Genomic DNA, 16,558 nt, shown 5'->3' with positions numbered 1-16,558 from the left:
GCGCTCGTGGACTCCGCGAAAATCCGAAGCGCGTAGGCGGCGGATCAACATGGTGGCGCAGAGGCGGCGAGAGTGGGCGGCCGACAGAGTGTGGAGGGAGCGCCTTCTTTTATAGCGAGCGCCGGCCGCGGCGCACGCGCGAACCTTTTCTGCGCGCTGGAGCGCCAAAACCAGCGCGCGCAAACCTTTCCCGCATGCTGGAGCGTCAAAATCAGGGCGACGGCACGATGTTAAACGCGCGCAGTCATGAAAATGGGTCGGCCCGTTGGACGCACTGCCGACCCAAAACTAAAAGAGGACGGACGGCGAGCGGGCGGCTAATCCAAACGAATAAAATGCGGACAAAAACGCCGTCCGTTTTGATCGGCGGCGCGTTGGAATTGCTCTCACATCCTTGAAACCTTCCTTCTTCCACGCATTTCAACACCCTCGTACGCTCCCACTTCCCAAATATGCCCGCCAAGCTAGAATCACTAAAGACCGGACAGAGTCTAAGTTCATAAAACAAGGCAGGAAAAGGAGAAAGAGAGAGATGGCGAGTTCATCGCTTCGGGTGTTCGTTCTACCGAGGAGGGAAGAAGGCATATCAGGCTGTGAGATCAGAGATGCAGCCTCCGGCGAAGGCTGGCCGGCTCACTCGGAGCCTGGTTGTGAACGGCGGCGTGTTCATCTTCATCGCCGCGATTGTCGCCGGCGCTTTCGTCTCCGCCTACTGGATATCTGCCAGCGCCAGAGTAAAGTTTTCTAGCTTCGCACTCTCTCTCTCTCTCTTGTTTGCTGAAATGCTGTGATATAATTACAGATGCATCATGGCTTATCGCAGAATAGTAGTTTGAGTTAATAGTAGTTTGTTGACCCAAACGGACTTCAGAGAGTTGCGACAGTACTTGACACCGGCCGACCGATGCATCAGAAGTTCAGGAACATAGAACAGCACTACCACGGTTGCCGACAAGTCTGCCGGGCAACCGAACCACCAGCCACTGAACATTCGGAAACAATTTCGTTAAGATGGGACTGGATTGCATCATTTGTTACTACTAGATGATGCCCCACACGTTGTTGCGGAAATATTTACAATATTTCAATGAAATTTTGATTATATGAAATATGAATTCTTGAAATAATAGTTTCTGAAAGTATATAAGAATTAAATGTAAATAGCATAATAAAATGGAATTTTAAATGCATGTATGTTGTAGTGAATTTTTAATATGCAGGTTGCATATTGAGGTGGGTCTTTTCTTATGCATGTTGAATGACGAGGTGGCATACTTGCATGTTGAGAGAAATATCTTAGTGGGAGCTAGCTATTTAGATATAGAAGATTAAGTGACCAACATCTTAGTATGAAATTTGTATACAATTTACAGGTTGCTTCGATCATTCCTGCCGGTTGGGGGCCCCTTCCTCCGCAGCAGCCACCTGCTCCGGCGCCGGATGCCGCAGAACCAGCGACGACGGCGTGCCCGGCCTACTTCCGGTGGATCCACGAAGACCTGCGGCCATGGCGAGCCACGGGGATCACGCGCGAGACGTTGGAAGGCGCCCGCCGGTACGGCGCCAAGTTCCGGGTGACGGTGCTCGCGGGGCGCCTCTACGTGGCGCGCTACGGCCGGTGCTTCCAGACGCGGGACGTGTTCACGCAATGGGGCATCCTGCAGCTGCTCCGGCGCTACGCTGGCCGCCTCCCCGACCTCGATCTCATGTTCAACTGCCAGGACCTGCCGGTCGTCAACGCCGGCGACCACGCGCCTCCGCCGCTGCTCCGGTACTGCGGCAGCGAGCCCACGCTGGACATCGCCTTCCCTGACTGGTCCTTCTGGGGCTGGTAAAGTACTAGTACTACTCTGCATGGCATCGCACCAATCATGCCGCGTCTATTGAGGAGTGCTAATTGTTGATCGGTTCTGTTTGAACTTATACGAAGGCCGGAGCTGAACATAAAGCCATGGGAAGCGTTGAGAAGGGAGATCAGTGAGGCGAATGCGGCGTTGGACTGGACGCGCAGGACGCCGTACGCGTACTGGAAGGGGAACCCGACGGTGGGCGCGGCGCGCCGGGAGCTCCTCAAGTGCAACGTCTCCCGCGAGCGTGACTGGAACGCCCGGATCTACGCGCAGGCACGCCACAACTATGCCGCACGTAGTTCAGTGTCAGTAATGCATTTTTTTCAGGACTGGAGGACGGAGGTACGAGACGGGTTCAGGGCATCGGACTTGGCCAAGCAGTGCACGCACAGGTAACATTGCTCTCGCCCACGCTCGTGGTCGTGCCACGGGCACATTGGCACGCTGGCTGGCGCCTGACGCTGACATTGTTGGCACCGCTGGTGCAACGACGGGCAGGTACAAGATGTACGTGGAAGGGCGCGGGTGGTCGGTGAGCGAGAAGTACATCCTGGCGTGCGACTCCGTGGCGCTCGTGGTGCGGCCGAGGTTCCACGACTTCTTCTCCAGGGGGCTCGTGCCGCTGCGGCACTACTGGCCCGTGCGCGGCCAGTGCCGGTCCATCAAGTTCGCCGTGGACTGGGGCAACTCGCACCCAGGCAAGGTATACGTACTGCTACCTCATTTCGGCAGCCTCCGTCCAGCCCGTCGCACCGCCGGAGATTCTGAACCACTGCTCCCGTCTCGTCGCTCGTCGGTGCTCGCACTTGCAGGCGCGGGTAATAGGAGGAAATGCGAGCCGGTTCGTGCAGGAGGAGCTGACGATGGATAATGTGTACGACTACATGTTCCACCTTCTGAGCGAGTACGCTAGGCTGCTGCGGTACAAGCCCACGGTGCCGGGCGGGGCCGTGGAGGTCACCGTGCAGTCCATGGCGCGCGGAAGGCGAGGGCTGGAGCGGGAGTTCATGGCGGGCACGGCGGTGAACGTCTCGGGCAGCGCGGAACCGTGCGAGCTGCCGTCGCCGTTCGGGTCCGAGGAGCTGGAGTCGCTGCGGAGGAGGAAAGCCGATGCGGCGAGGCAGGTGGAGACGTGGGAGGAGCGGTGACCGACGACTGACGAACGAAGGAGAGAAGAGTCAAAGGATGGCGTACGTACGTGTTCTGAGTTTCTGACGTGCGCATTGGATCGACCATTATGCAGTAGGAGTGGTGGTGGCAGGGAAGCACGATGAGAACGGTAAAAGGGAATTGCAGAGCACGCAGTGCGCTAGCGATGTTCCGTGGCGTTAGTGCTGTGCGGCAGGAGTAATGCTAGACTTAGGTAAGATTACGTAAATGTTTACGTAAAAAGGAACGTGGTGAGGCGGAATTGGATGGATAGGGGCAGCAGGGGCCCATCCTGTTAAAATCCTACATCTACCTAACACACTACGAAGACTTACCAAAGCTTCCTAACTAAAACTCTATGCCCCCCTGATTTTAACGGGGTGGGTCCTTGCTGCCCTTATTTGTCTAGGGTGTATCTAGATGTGCTATAGTTATTGCACATCTAAGTGACACAATCAAATATGAAAAGAAAAAAAATTAGAAGAAAATTTTCACACGAATCTCCGCGTAAGATCAATAACATAGGATTTAGATGTGGAATACTTATGGCACATCTAGATGTGCTTTAGCAAAACTCCATCCAATCCCACCTCACCACGTTCCTTTTTACTAAAACATTTACGTAACCTTACCTAAGTCTAGCATTACTCGTGCGGCAGTACCAAAGTGCGTCCTGAAAGATACCGTTCGGTTGTTGGTATGCTTCACCGGTCGCCATGGAAGTGATGGAGCGGTTGATCCATGGTATCCGTACTCGTGACTCAATTTGGATTTCTTTTTTACCTCACTTATACTCTCTCTCTCTCTGTCCCTAAATAAGTGTCTCAACCTAAATACAACTTTGTATTAAAATTTATATAAAGTTGAGACGTTTATTTTGAGACAGAGGGAGTATTACTTAGCTCTTGATGAATCATCATTCGACCTTTCTACGTCTCATCACCTTCCATAAATTATTCTAGAAAACATAAATTCATTAACTATGATCTCTGCACCAGCTGTAGATATATAATAACAACATTATATACATAGCCAAAAGACTTGGAGAAAAATAATAGAAAAACAACACACATGATGGCGGATTGTGGAACACAATGCATGTCAAAATTGATTATGAATTTCAGTGATTTCAATAAACACAAAAATATTTACCTTTTGATCAAACTATTTTACTTATTTCAGTTGTACAGATGAATCCCAATTTTCAAATATTTTTTTAGAATTTCAAATAAATGTTTATGTGCTTTGGCCGAAATGTAAACCAAAATCATCGAAATTAACTGAAATTTGGTAGGTGCTGAAATATTTCCGAAACTAAAACTTAAAACCATGCTACCTTGTAACCCTATAAGAGTGCTACCAAGAGATCATACACACACAACAATAATTATATGGCGATGAGGTGTAGAGAATGTTAGCCCATCAAAGCGAGGCCTGCAACCTTTATAGAAGCATCCGACCAAGCGCTCACCACACCATCATCACTGAATGCAGTCGAAGGTCCAACATGGTTCAATTTTTTTTTAACAAAGTGAATGCAGCCTCAAAACTTAGGATCAAATTCAAACCATTTAAAGTCAGATTTAAATACCTCAACAATTATTTAAATTAAGTGGATATTATTATGGTCTAGAGTTTATCCCTCAACCGTGAAAATGGGTAGTCATAACTATTGAACCTAGATGATGTCTCGCGTGTTGCTGTAGAAACCTTATAACAAATAGTTGCTAAAACAACTAAATCTGATGGAAAGCAAATATAAGCTTAAAAACAGTAAAACATATGAAACCTCTAAAAAAGAAGGATTTTTTGATTTACGGTTAAAACGTTGTTTCTAACAAAAAGAGAAGGATGAACTACATGGATATGTTGCAAACGCCCAACACAAATAACGTCCATAAAGATACAAAATCTAATGAAAAAAGTAACTTATGACTTTCTTTGCGGAAAAAGTAACTTATGACTAACATGCATGAGTTGATGATGTTGCGCTACATGCATAGAGTAATGCAAAAAATTGCTTATGACTTAAATGCATGGTTTGCTCATGTGGCATGTTTGCATAGTTAGAAAAATAGATAGAGGGTTGTAGCTATTTAGGAACAGGGGATTGTTTGCCTCTTGGCACCTACATGCATTAGTTATTCACTCGACAAATCAAAACATATGAAAGATTTCAAAATTCATGAAAGGAAAATTTTGACGTATGACCTATGAATTACTATCGAAAGCACTTTGAGTTTTAGAACAATATGAGAGATAAGTTACACATATCACCACAATATTTATCTTTATTTTGTTTTTATAAATCTGGCACGTTTCTACTTACTTAACTCTAACTCGATGCTTTCAGCCGTTTAATTTCTCCCACATTGAAATCTTTATAGGGTTTCGAAAATCAAAACAAGGCCATACCTCCAGCACATCAAGGAAAAAATGAATCGAGTTATATGTAAACTGATTTTATATATATATATATATAAGTGTGAAATAATGCCTTTTTTCCTTCTAAAAATCAGATCGCGGGTTAGACAGCCCACAAACGTTTCATTAAGCTGAATGGTGTGTACAACGCCGACGATGCGAGTAGGGACATTTGAACTCAAGCGGGTGGGCAGGTATCAACACCTAGTCACCTACTGACCACCGGATTGAGCCACAGTTCACTTACTTTTCTTTTCTATAGGATACAAAAAATAATCATAATTTTCGGGAAGTATTGCAGATTCTTGTGTGATTGCATGGTTTGTATTTACCACTATAATTACTTTCATAATTTTCAAGAGCTGTGTGTGTGTGTGTTTTTTCATTTTCATCTGCTCGTTGTGGAAAGTCGTTGACGTGTTCAACGTAGCTGCTGCGCTAGCCTGTGGAGACGTCATAAATTGTGGGTCGTTGTCTGCCCCTGTGTGCCGCTGGGAGCGTCATAACTTAACAGAAGAGCTCGTGCCTACCGTCAAAGGAAACAGAGCACCCGCTTACTCTCGCCTGCTCTTCAAGCAGCACTGTCTGAATTCTGAAACACCTTGCTGCAGCATATACACCTGACCCAGTGGAGGTCACCGGCGGTTGGCGAAGAGGCCGGCCGCCATGGCGATGGCGGTGGCACCAGCTGGGGCCGTGGAGGGACAGCGGTCCAGCAAGCTCGTCGCGGCGCTGTCGAGAACGAGCGCGACCTTCCTCTTCTTCTCCGTGGTCGCCGTCGGAGCGGTCGCCGTATCCACTCGCTGGATCACCACCAACACCACCACTGTGAGTTGATACTTGAACCCGTATGATTCTTGGGTAGATTTCCCGTCTCGTGTTGCCATGCTGAAAGACTCTGCATGCGTGATCGGCAGCAGCAGCCCAGCTTCTTGATGCAAACGAATAGAGTTTCCCTTCCCTTCTCAAAGAATCGAGTACTTTGGTTGACTTGAGGGACGCCGCCGACCGTCGTCTACCCCTACCAAGGGCTACGGCGGCGATAGCCGCTCAGGCATGAATGCAACTTTGAGGTCTGGGGTTTTACTCGACGTTGTGAGTGTCGACACGTACGGTGCTTCCGTCCATCGCAGCCCGTTAGCCGCCGGCATGGACCACGGCGTTGAAAGCCGGTAGGTATGCCGTATTAGTTTTTTCCTTTCTCGTGTCCGCTTTGTGCTGTGCCCTTCACGTCACGGTGCGTGCCCATGGACGCACTACGCACTACGCACAGCACCACGCTACGGGCGCAAGCAGCAGCCCCCCTCGGTCAGTGTAACCCGGAGGGTCGGCTGCGAGGTCGGCCTCCTCCCTGCCGCGCCTCCTTTCTTTTTTCGGGAGAAAGAAAAACTGAAAACGAAGGCGCCAAAGGAAAAGCGGTATTTTGACAAGATCGCGAGCGTTCACGCAGAAAGGGTAGAGAAAACGAAGACTCACGGGAGAGTGCACGGGTGGTTGGAGCTTTGGAGGTCGGCCGCAGATGCCTTCTTTAGCGAATGTTTCCATTCGATGCTGGAATAAAGAGGAAGACGACGATTGGTCTCTGACTTGTGAGATTCGGTTTCGTCCAGAAAAAAAAGGGAATGTCCACGGAATTGGCCATGGCTGCCGCCGCCCTCCGCTGGCACTGCCCATGCGGCCATGCCTCTGCCGAGACTGCCTCCTGTCGCGAGGCCAAGCTCGGCCACTTGCAAAGAAAAGTGGAAACAAGACCACGATCCACGGTCCATGTAGAATAGAAATAGAGTGGAGGTATTGTAGTCTGTTGAGGTGGGGAGGATTTCTTGCTCCCGAGCTCCATAGACGATTTTTAAATAATTCGAAAATATGAATTTTAAGTTTTTTTAAATATACATGTACATAGATCTTCTCCACTTTTTATATAAAAAAACAGAGTTGATGATGATGATGTGCCTGCCATCCTGCAATACAGGCCGCCCGATTTATATCTGACGGGTAGGAAGGAAACTATGGCAATTTTGTAAAAAGATACCCACACCCCTCTTCACATTTACAAATAAGGCCTTTTCTCGTTCATTATTTTCTCTCACAAGATAAACTACTCATACAAATGCATCTTAATGTTTCATGCAACGCACGGGCATCTTGCTAGTATGTATATTACATTAGTGTAAATAATCAAACATGTTGCTGCACTCTACACAAAAGAAAAACAATGGACTTTTATAGTGAATAGCACATCGGCTGGAAATACAATAGCTTTTTTAGCTCAGACCAAAATATATTTCATTATGAAAAAAAAACCGAAAACGCATGCAGAAAAGAGAATTAAAAAACGTCCTCCCACGGGTTGCGCCCAACATGCGACACATGACAGTGATTGGGTGCAACAAGTGGCGCGCTCTTAGGTCACCCAAAATGCACGTTGGGTTCTCATCGAAACGGTACCCCTTAATTAGTTGCTCCCGTGTTAAGAGGAAAAAAAAATCAGTTGCTCCCACAAAAAAACGCTCTCCGTATTATATCATAATATGGCCTCATCCTATACCACGCATATGAACGTATTTTTAAATTCAAAAATAAATAAATAAATGTATTTTTAGGTAGTTATGTATGTTGTTGCTCATCAGAAAAAGAAGTAAGGTTTGACGGTAGTGTTGAAATGTTGGAGCATGTTCCCATTTGTATCCTATTCGCCTTCATGTTTGGTGACGATGACCACAGATTGTTGAAGTTTTCAAGCTGCTTCATTTCGTGATAATGTTTTCTATTTTCATGCAACCAAGAAAGTAGCAGCCTCCCTAAAAAAAGTTGTCGCTAAGAACCATCCAATCGTGCAAGTATGAAATGATGGCAAACTCCTGATTGATTAGATATTAACGCCTAATTAGAAATAATTATTTCTCATTTTCAAAGTCATTTTCTATTTATTTTTCCCCGCATAAAAAGCCATTTTCATTTTATTTCAAAATATCGAAAAGGGTAGAGTACACTGGAAGCCTGGGCTTCCAACCTACTTCCTCCGTCCGGTGAAAATGTATATTTGGCTTTAAAATTTGTTCAAAAAAAATATAAATCTATCTTCCTAATGCACATTAAAGTAAAAAAATGCTTTACTCTCCTCATACGATAATCAAGACCAATAACATTCTACACATGATCTTTTTAATATTTACATGCACTTAAGTCATTGGACGTAGGATAATTAAAGAGAAGAGAGATGATGGCTTTGCAACTTTCCAATGTCTTTTTTACTTCATTTCATAATTTATCCTAAAATTTCTATATGTACATTTTTCACCGGACGGAGGGAGTTTTTTTTTTTTTTTTTTAGAAAAACCAAGAAGCCTCGTCAGTCGTTGCAATGAACGTCTCGTTCGTTTTTGCAGTTGCAGGCAAGCTTCCCCACCACCGCGGCCATTCCCGCCGCCGCCGCCGCCGTTCTCCACCCCAAAACACAGCACCCCAACCCATCACCGCAGTCGCCCTCCAGACAACCGCGACCACCACCCGCCGCCTACTCCATCTCTTGCCCCGTCCCTTCCCTCCGTCTCAACATCTCCCACGCCGCCAAAGCGAGCAAATCTTCCCAAACCCTGGCCCTCGCGCTCTCCTCCCCGTCCTCCTGCCGCTCCTCCCCCGACCCCCCACCGGCCACCGCAACCGCCGCCGGCTCATCCTCCAACTCCTCGTGCCCGCCCTACTTCCGCTTCATCCACGAGGACCTCCGCCCATGGCGCGCGGCGGGGGGCGTCACCCGCGCCATGCTCGCGCGCGCCCGCGCCACCGCCAGCTTCCGCCTCGTCGTCCTGGGCGGCCGGGCCTTCGTGCAGCGGTTCCGCCCGGCGTTTCAGACGCGCGACCTCTTCACCATCTGGGGGATTCTCCAGCTGCTCCGTCGCTACCCCGGCCGCGTCCCCGACCTCGACCTCATGTTCGACTGCGTCGACTGGCCCGTCGTCCGCACGCACCTCTACCGCGGTGAGCACGCCCCCTTCATGCCGCCGCTCTTCCGGTACTGCGGGGATGACAGGACGCTCGACATCGTCTTCCCAGATTGGTCATTCTGGGGCTGGTAATTATGCTTGCTCGCCTTCTTCATTCTCACTTTATAACTGTCTAGAATACTCCTTCGGTTCATGCCTAAATTTGGCATGCTTCATCACTGATAATTGAGAAGATAACATGTAAATTGTCTGTCTATCTATGTGATTATAACTGATTACATTTTGTCTGAAATTTTTCAATAAAGATAGTAATGAACAACTGAGTATCAGAACTTTGATGACAGTGAAGTTGTTTACTGATGTGTTTGCCTATGACCTTTTGATTCACGAGTGGTAATTTTGGAAATGCATTATTACTGCTGTGATAAGCATTATTCACTCATTTATCCACGCGCTGGTAAACTACTGTTAGCAAACACTTTCGAGTATTGCTAATAGTTCAAATGTCTTCCAAAACTTAAAAGTCGGGCCCTGCATACTCAGTTGTGCACATAAACTCTCACTATAATACCTCTTCATGGATGCCAGGCCGGAGATCAACATAAAACCATGGGATGCCCTGCATAAAGATTTGAAGGATGGTAATAGTAAGGTAAGATGGTTCAGTAGAGAACCTTATGCTTACTGGAAAGGGAATGCAGCAGTTGCGACATCACGGCAGGAATTGGTTAAGTGTAATGTCTCCAGCACGCAAGACTGGAATGCAAGGATTTACACTCAGGTAACTCACATGTTAATGGTGTCACTCATGTAGTTATCGAACCTTGAAGAAAGTACATCAGCTCCTTTCCCCCCTTTTCACGTGGACCTACATAGTTTAATTTGGCATACTTAAAACACATGGTTTAACTTGGCATATTCAAAACAATCAAACTCTGCTTGTTGTTTTTCTTTTTTGGAAAAGAAAAAGTTTATTTATCTCATTGTCAGTGCATCGATAGGATGCACACAGCCATGCGGATGCTGACTTGTGCAAATATCTTTGCTTTTGGTGGTGAATGTAAACATCACTTATGGTTTCACTTTGTTGTTTGGGTTGTAGGACTGGTTCAAAGAGAGCAAGGAAGGGTATAAGACCTCGGATTTGGGCAGTCAGTGCACTCACAGGTTTACTTTGTGTTCGTGTTAGTTGTCCGATGATAAAAAACAAGGATTTACAGGTTATTTTGTGTGTGGCTAAATTCCTAACACTGTGAACATTCAACAGGTACAAGATCTATATAGAAGGATCAGCATGGTCTATCAGTCAGAAATATATTCTAGCATGTGATTCCATGACATTGTTGGTCACACCAAAATACTATGATTTCTTTTCAAGGTCTCTTATGCCGCTTCAGCATTATTGGCCAGTTCGGGATAACAATAAATGCGCCTCAATACAATATGCTGTTAACTGGGGCAACTCTCACAAGCAATTGGTACTTTCCATCTATCAGAATTCAAATATGCATGTGATTACGTTTTTCAGTGCTAAACATTATTGATGCAAATGATCATCATGGATTTATTTCTTACCTTCTGTTAAAAGTAAATAGCATCAAGATTAGGTGTGATATAAACTGTGAACCATAACCAAAACATGAAATGAAAGAAAGCATTGATGTGTTGATGTTTGAGCACCTCAGTTAAGCCCTGGTAACTTGAAATTTTCATCCAAACTTCTGTTGTGTTCTTCAATTTAATTTGACCAAGCTGAATACGTGTTTGGTGTTTAAGGATACATTTAGAGTTTGCCGTATAGTATTTGAATTCCTTAAGAGCTGACTGTTATTGAACCTGCATATTGAGAATTTTAACCATGTTGTTTATTAGTCTATTACATTCTTCTTGACAAATCTGCTCCATAGGCACAGCGCATAGGAAAGGAAGCAAGCAATTTCGTTGAACAAGAGGTTAATATGGACCATGTGTATGATTACATGCTTCACCTGTTAAGGGAATATGCCAAGCTTCTAAGTTTCAAGCCAACTAAGCCACCTGAAGCTGTTGAGGTCTGCCCTGACTCTTTGGTCTGCCAAGCTGAAGGCACTGAGAGGAAGTTTCTTATGGAATCCATGGTGAAGTCTGCCCATGATTCAGGTCCATGTGATCTTCCCCCACCTTTCAGCCGCCGGGAGCTCACAATGCTAAAACGGAGGAAAGAAAATTCGATCAGGCAGGTTGAAATGTGGGAGCAGAGAGCTTCGACAACTAGATGACATACTTTGGGAACTGGGTTTGCTAACGTGGCGCCGGCCAAAACAAGTACTCTGCTATTGAGGGCGCACAAAGATGAGGCTGAGGAAGCACGGTGCGCTCGCTCGGGCGCTGCTCCACGCGTCTTTCGGCGCCCGGCATTAGAATTTAGAAGTTCGGCCTTCCTTTCAGACTTCGGTCTTCAAGTTCAAGGTTGGAGATAGCTTCACACGTACATTTTAAAATACGAGATGAGTTGCTGATATTTTTCATGAAAGGTCCAATTTGCGGTTATTAAATTGTGTTGTGCTGAATTTATGTTTAAGCTGTTGCAGAAATGTCGGTCTCCTGTTGTGCAGTTTTTTTTTACACTGCCAGTACAGCAGAAGGTAAACTTTTTCGCTGACTTATTATGAAACCATCACGTGTCCAGAAGTTAAAATATAACAAAATGATTTAACTGGATAACACTGCATGCACTTTTTTTAACTGGACTAGGTGAATGCCCGTGCGTTGCACGGGGCACAAATATTCTAGTTGCTCATTACTACTCATGTCAGAACATACATCTTTAAGTTCTAATGCACTTCAAGATTACATTTTCAACCTTTCTAGCGCCAAATCAGTTTTCTTCTTATTATTGTTCTTCCTCCCAGCGTCTCTGCCTACAGATTCATGCTCGCCACCTCCATCGATACGGCTTGTTCTTTGAGTCACAAATATCATCATCAAAATAAATCAAAAGGCCCATTATACCCAACATGTAAGGAAAATGGATATTTGGGTTTGTCTAAATATCACATATATATTACGGAGAAGTTCATCAGCTAAGCATCTGTGATTACATGTCTATCTAGTTCCTGTAGAGAGAAGGAATTGTGTTGCTGGCTTGCCGCTTTGTGTAGCTTGCAAATGATTCAAGGAAAATTGGAGAGGATCAGATTGGGAGAAGGAACCGTGTTTCTGGCTTGCCGCTGCTAGCTGCGTCCGCTTGCGCTCCATGGAACTGGAATGTCAAGCCGAATTGTGGCATGACTATATGCCCCCGACCCCCACCCCTTCCCCAACATTTACCTTGTTTGAGCTGCTCCACCACCTCCATAGCATGCATGTAACCAGCACCCTTTGATCTTCCGGCAGGTCTGGTACTGTTTGTACTACTTCTTTAGCATCCATGTGGATGTAGTCCTAGATCTAGACTTCTTCATAGTTTCTTGACTTCCTTGCATCTTATGAACGGGGGCTGTCCTTATCTAATCTTTTGCAGCACACACACATCGTGTCACAATATACCTGTACGCTTCAGGGAGAGTCTCAAAGGAAAACAATTATGGGTTAGCCTCCATAAGAATTGCTGCACTTGTTTTTTTTACATGGTATCTCCCAATTTCTTTTCTCAGCGATGCCTGTTACCGAGTTATCACTTGTTGCAGGGGATAGTGACATGGGTAGATGATCTGCAAAGGGCGAGATTGCTCGGAAATTCACATAGCATCAGCAGCACGTACTCCCAAGTGAAAATAAGCTGGAGGTTCATCAGGTAGAGGTTGATGCAGCTGATGTCGTCACCATCGACGCCGTACCATAGTACCTTCTTGCCGTATCGTGAGTTGCCACATCCTACCTCAACGACCTACAGGCTGCAGCACAACAAGAAACATATATGTTCAGAAATCAGGAGTCCATCACGAGATTGACCTCAAGAATGGGGGAAGAGGCAGGGGAGCATGAACTGGGACAGAGAGGGAGAAGAATGGGGCGTGGCCGGCTGCCACATCGACTCCATGTCCTAGTGACGATGCGAGCCCGGCGGTGGGAGCCTAGGGAAGACATGAACTCTCGCCCACCCTCTCCTCGACGCTGCAAAATAGCTCCGGGCGGCATCGGTGAATCCTTGGGTGTCGCGCAACATTGACGGAGAGCGCGCGTCCTCCTGTTGTTCGCCAGATCGGGGAGCTTGTGGCGGCGGCCAGATCACAGGTGGGATAAGGCCGGGAAATCAATTGGCGTCGGTTTTGTAGTAGTGGTTTCCATGGAAAATTGGGATAAGGGAGGGAAATCAATTGGCGTCGGTTCTTTAGGAGTGGTTTCCATGGAAAACCAACGTGGGGAGCACGTGGAGAAAAATCAATAGCTCGGGTGCAGGAGGGCTTGACGAAACTAACGACGTAAGAGGGGAGAGGGAACCTTACGATTATTTTAGGTAGTAGAGAAGAGATAGAGATAGAGGTAACTGTAGATTTTTTCCACGCACTCGAATCTCCGCCCAGGCAGAGCTGTTTCGGATACTATTTCTACTCCGATTCCAGGTCGTACCGTATCCAGACAGATTTCAGTGTCGACGCAGACGGTCTATTTAGTCGCAGCAAGCTCGACTATTCGTGGCGCCGGTGGAGGTAGTTCACACATGATGGCTAGGAGCGGGAGGGATCGATTTCTGCGCCGCCGCCGCAGCTGCCAGCCGCAGGCGGTCCACGGTGATGACCGGATCAGCGCCCTATCCGACGACCTCCTCCTCGACATCCTGGGCCGCCTCGACACCCGCACGGTTCTCGCCACCGGGATGCTCTCCAAGCGCTGGGCCGGCCTCCCCCGCGAGCACCCCGTCCTCGACTTCCGCGTCGGGGACATACTCCCGCCGCGCTACCACCGATGGCTCCTCCTCCATCGGGACCCCGAGGTCACCGGTTTCCACCACAAATCCGGCGCGGCAAAGGTGGAGAAGGCCATGCGCCACATCAGGAGGTACGAGCGCCGCGCCATGCGCGCCTTGGCCAGCTCCGCCGAGCGCCTCTCGGACGCGGCGGCCGGCCGGAGGGTCAGCAGGCTGACGCTCGAGTTCTTCTCGACCCACAACACCGGCTGCATCAACCGGCTCATCTCCACGGCCATCGATGCTTGGGAGGTCCGCGACGTCGTGGCCGTCGCCAAGCCGGTCTACTCGCAACGCCGGAAGTTCCACGCCTTCCCCAGCCAGGGCATCTGCGGGCACCCTCACGCGTCACGCCTGCGAAGCCTCAAGCTTGCTGGCTGCGCGCTCCCGCCGCTCCGCGGGCACGGCGCGCTCACCGTGCTCGTCCTGCAGGACACGCCCATGTCGGCGTACGAGGGCGTCTTCACCTTGTGCCCGCAGCTGCAGGTGCTCCACCTCATCTCCTGCTACACCGCTGACATACGAGGGCAGATCACCGTGGACGCCCCCGGGTCGGACCTGAGGGAGCTCGTCGTCGACCGCTGCGTCGGGTTCATAGGGATATGCCTGCGGGCTCTTCCCAGGCTCGAGCGCCTGGCCTCCCTGGGCACGAGAGTGAGCTTCGAGGCCGCCTCGTGCCCCTGCCTCAGGCAATGCAACCTCGCCCTGTGCAGGGGCGTCACGGAGGCAACGGCTCGCCGCTACTTTGTGCCACGCACGAAGCTGGAGCTTGCCTCGTTTGTGGGGTGCATCCCGGACGTAACGGGCATGATCGTTCGGTTCACTGGACCTGACAGATGGATCGTGCCGTCCGTTTCCTCGCCGGCGCTGTCCCTGCTACCTAACCTCCGGCGGCTGCTGGTCGCCGACGTGCCTCGGTGCTGGGACGTCTCGTGGCCGCGCCTCCTCCTTGAGACGGCGCCTTCCCTCGAGACCCTCCATGTCCACGTTGCCCCGCCGCCTTGCAAAGAGGAAGAGGAGCCCAGCGGCGATGAGATATCGTGGCGGCCCGCCATGCGTGGGCACCGGCACCTCAAGGAGTTTGTGATGACTGGTTTTGAAGGGACGGAGAGGCAGGTTTACCTCGTCAGGTTTGTCATGGGAGTGTGCAGCACGGCGTTGCGCCATGTCGCCATGCTCAAGAAGGGGCTTGTTCGGGACAAGGGCCACTGGGACTGGGAGATGGCGACGCAGCAGCAGCACTCACAGTCACAGTGGACCGACGAGGAGAAGGACAAGACGCTTAAACAGATCATGAATGGGGTTCCTTCTTACTCAACCGCTTCTCCGGTTATAGTTTTTGGATGATTTGTTGTAAATTTTTTCATCCATAACGTGAAAGTGTGCATTTGTCCAGTTAATTTGTAGGCCTCCGGTTTTTTTTTTTGGTCGATGTGATTTATAAGGTGCTGTTGTACTCAAATTCTAATGTGCTTGGAGGGTGGAAGACACCGTCGAGCTTGCGAAATGAAAAACTAGCGGTACCGGCTTCTACCGAGTAGGTGGATGCCGTTGGATGTTTATGAGATTCACACAGCTCTGTACTGTAGTCAATGTAGATTCTACGCTCCATTATGTATCGGTACACCTTAGAGCATCTCCAGCCGCGCCCCAGAAAGACCTCCTCAGGCTTTTTTCGCGCCGACGCCGAAAAAACGGTCCAGTTACGTCCCAAGAGCCCGATTTTCGTCGGCCTGAACCGAAATCAGTGCCGACGGATCCAGTCCGAACCCGGCGCGCTGGGGGGCGCCGGATGAATTGTTTTTGACGCGAAAGAGCCGTGGGCCCTCCTTGCCAGCGACTCGTCTCTCTTCTAGCCGCCTCGTCGTCCTCATCGCCTCGTTTCCCGCGGCGAATCAATGCCAAACCTGCCGCGCCGGTCAGCCTACTTCATTGATGCCTCACGGACGGCACAGTGAAGACCGGACGACGCGCGTCTCTCGCCCGCCACGCGTGCACACGGCGGCCACACGTACGCGATGCGCCCCCATTTATATAAGCCGACCCCAGCGCACATGGCCAGCTGGCTAGGGCGGCCGGGTCACTTGTAGGTCCCCGTGAAGTTGCGGATGAAGGCTTCCTCGAAGTCCACCCACTTGTTGATGCTGCCCATCGGCAGGCTGTTAAACCACGTGCGGGCCGACCCTTGGAGCATGAGCGGTGCGTAGCGCACGGCGAGACGACGATTGGCACCGGTGATGCCGATGTCCGTGGTGTAGTCGGTGAGCCAGTCTTTTGGCTTCACCGTCCCGTTGTACTTG

The 16,558-nt window shown here is 49.0% G+C and overlaps 3 protein-coding genes across 4 annotated transcripts; all 3 read left to right on the top strand.

Annotated features, from left to right (window-relative positions):
* The first annotated feature begins 390 nt into the window (after positions 1 to 390).
* LOC125539033 (O-glucosyltransferase rumi homolog) lies at positions 391 to 5,416 on the top strand. The gene is made up of 5 exons (XM_048702395.1): positions 391 to 734; positions 1,374 to 1,831; positions 1,931 to 2,242; positions 2,349 to 2,553; positions 2,663 to 5,416. The coding sequence occupies exons 1-5, from the start codon at positions 606 to 608 to the stop codon at positions 2,996 to 2,998; spliced, it is 1,440 nt and encodes a 479-aa protein (XP_048558352.1). The 5' UTR covers positions 391 to 605; the 3' UTR covers positions 2,999 to 5,416.
* A 540-nt stretch (positions 5,417 to 5,956) lies between these two features.
* LOC125539031 (O-glucosyltransferase rumi homolog) lies at positions 5,957 to 11,882 on the top strand. 2 transcript variants are annotated; one of them, XM_048702392.1, is made up of 6 exons: positions 5,957 to 6,251; positions 8,813 to 9,498; positions 9,959 to 10,151; positions 10,473 to 10,537; positions 10,749 to 10,848; positions 11,278 to 11,882. In XM_048702392.1, exons 1-6 carry the CDS (start codon positions 6,090 to 6,092, stop codon positions 11,626 to 11,628), a joined length of 1,557 nt encoding a protein of 518 aa, XP_048558349.1. In that variant the 5' UTR covers positions 5,957 to 6,089; the 3' UTR covers positions 11,629 to 11,882. The 2 variants fall into 2 exon arrangements, with proteins under 2 accessions (XP_048558349.1, XP_048558348.1); XM_048702391.1 differs by having other exon boundaries at positions 10,638 to 10,848.
* Positions 11,883 to 12,065: 183 nt separating this feature from the next.
* Positions 12,066 to 15,855, top strand: LOC125539032. The gene has a single exon (XM_048702394.1). The coding sequence runs from the start codon at positions 14,013 to 14,015 to the stop codon at positions 15,603 to 15,605; it is 1,593 nt and encodes a 530-aa protein (XP_048558351.1). The 5' UTR covers positions 12,066 to 14,012; the 3' UTR covers positions 15,606 to 15,855.
* Positions 15,856 to 16,558: the final 703 nt, after the last annotated feature.

Source organism: Triticum urartu, chromosome 2 (genome assembly GCF_003073215.2).
Source record: "Triticum urartu cultivar G1812 chromosome 2, Tu2.1, whole genome shotgun sequence".
NCBI lineage: Eukaryota > Viridiplantae > Streptophyta > Magnoliopsida > Poales > Poaceae > Triticum > Triticum urartu.
The sequence above is the reverse complement of the archived record's forward strand: the minus strand, read 5'-3'. Positions and strand labels throughout refer to the sequence as shown.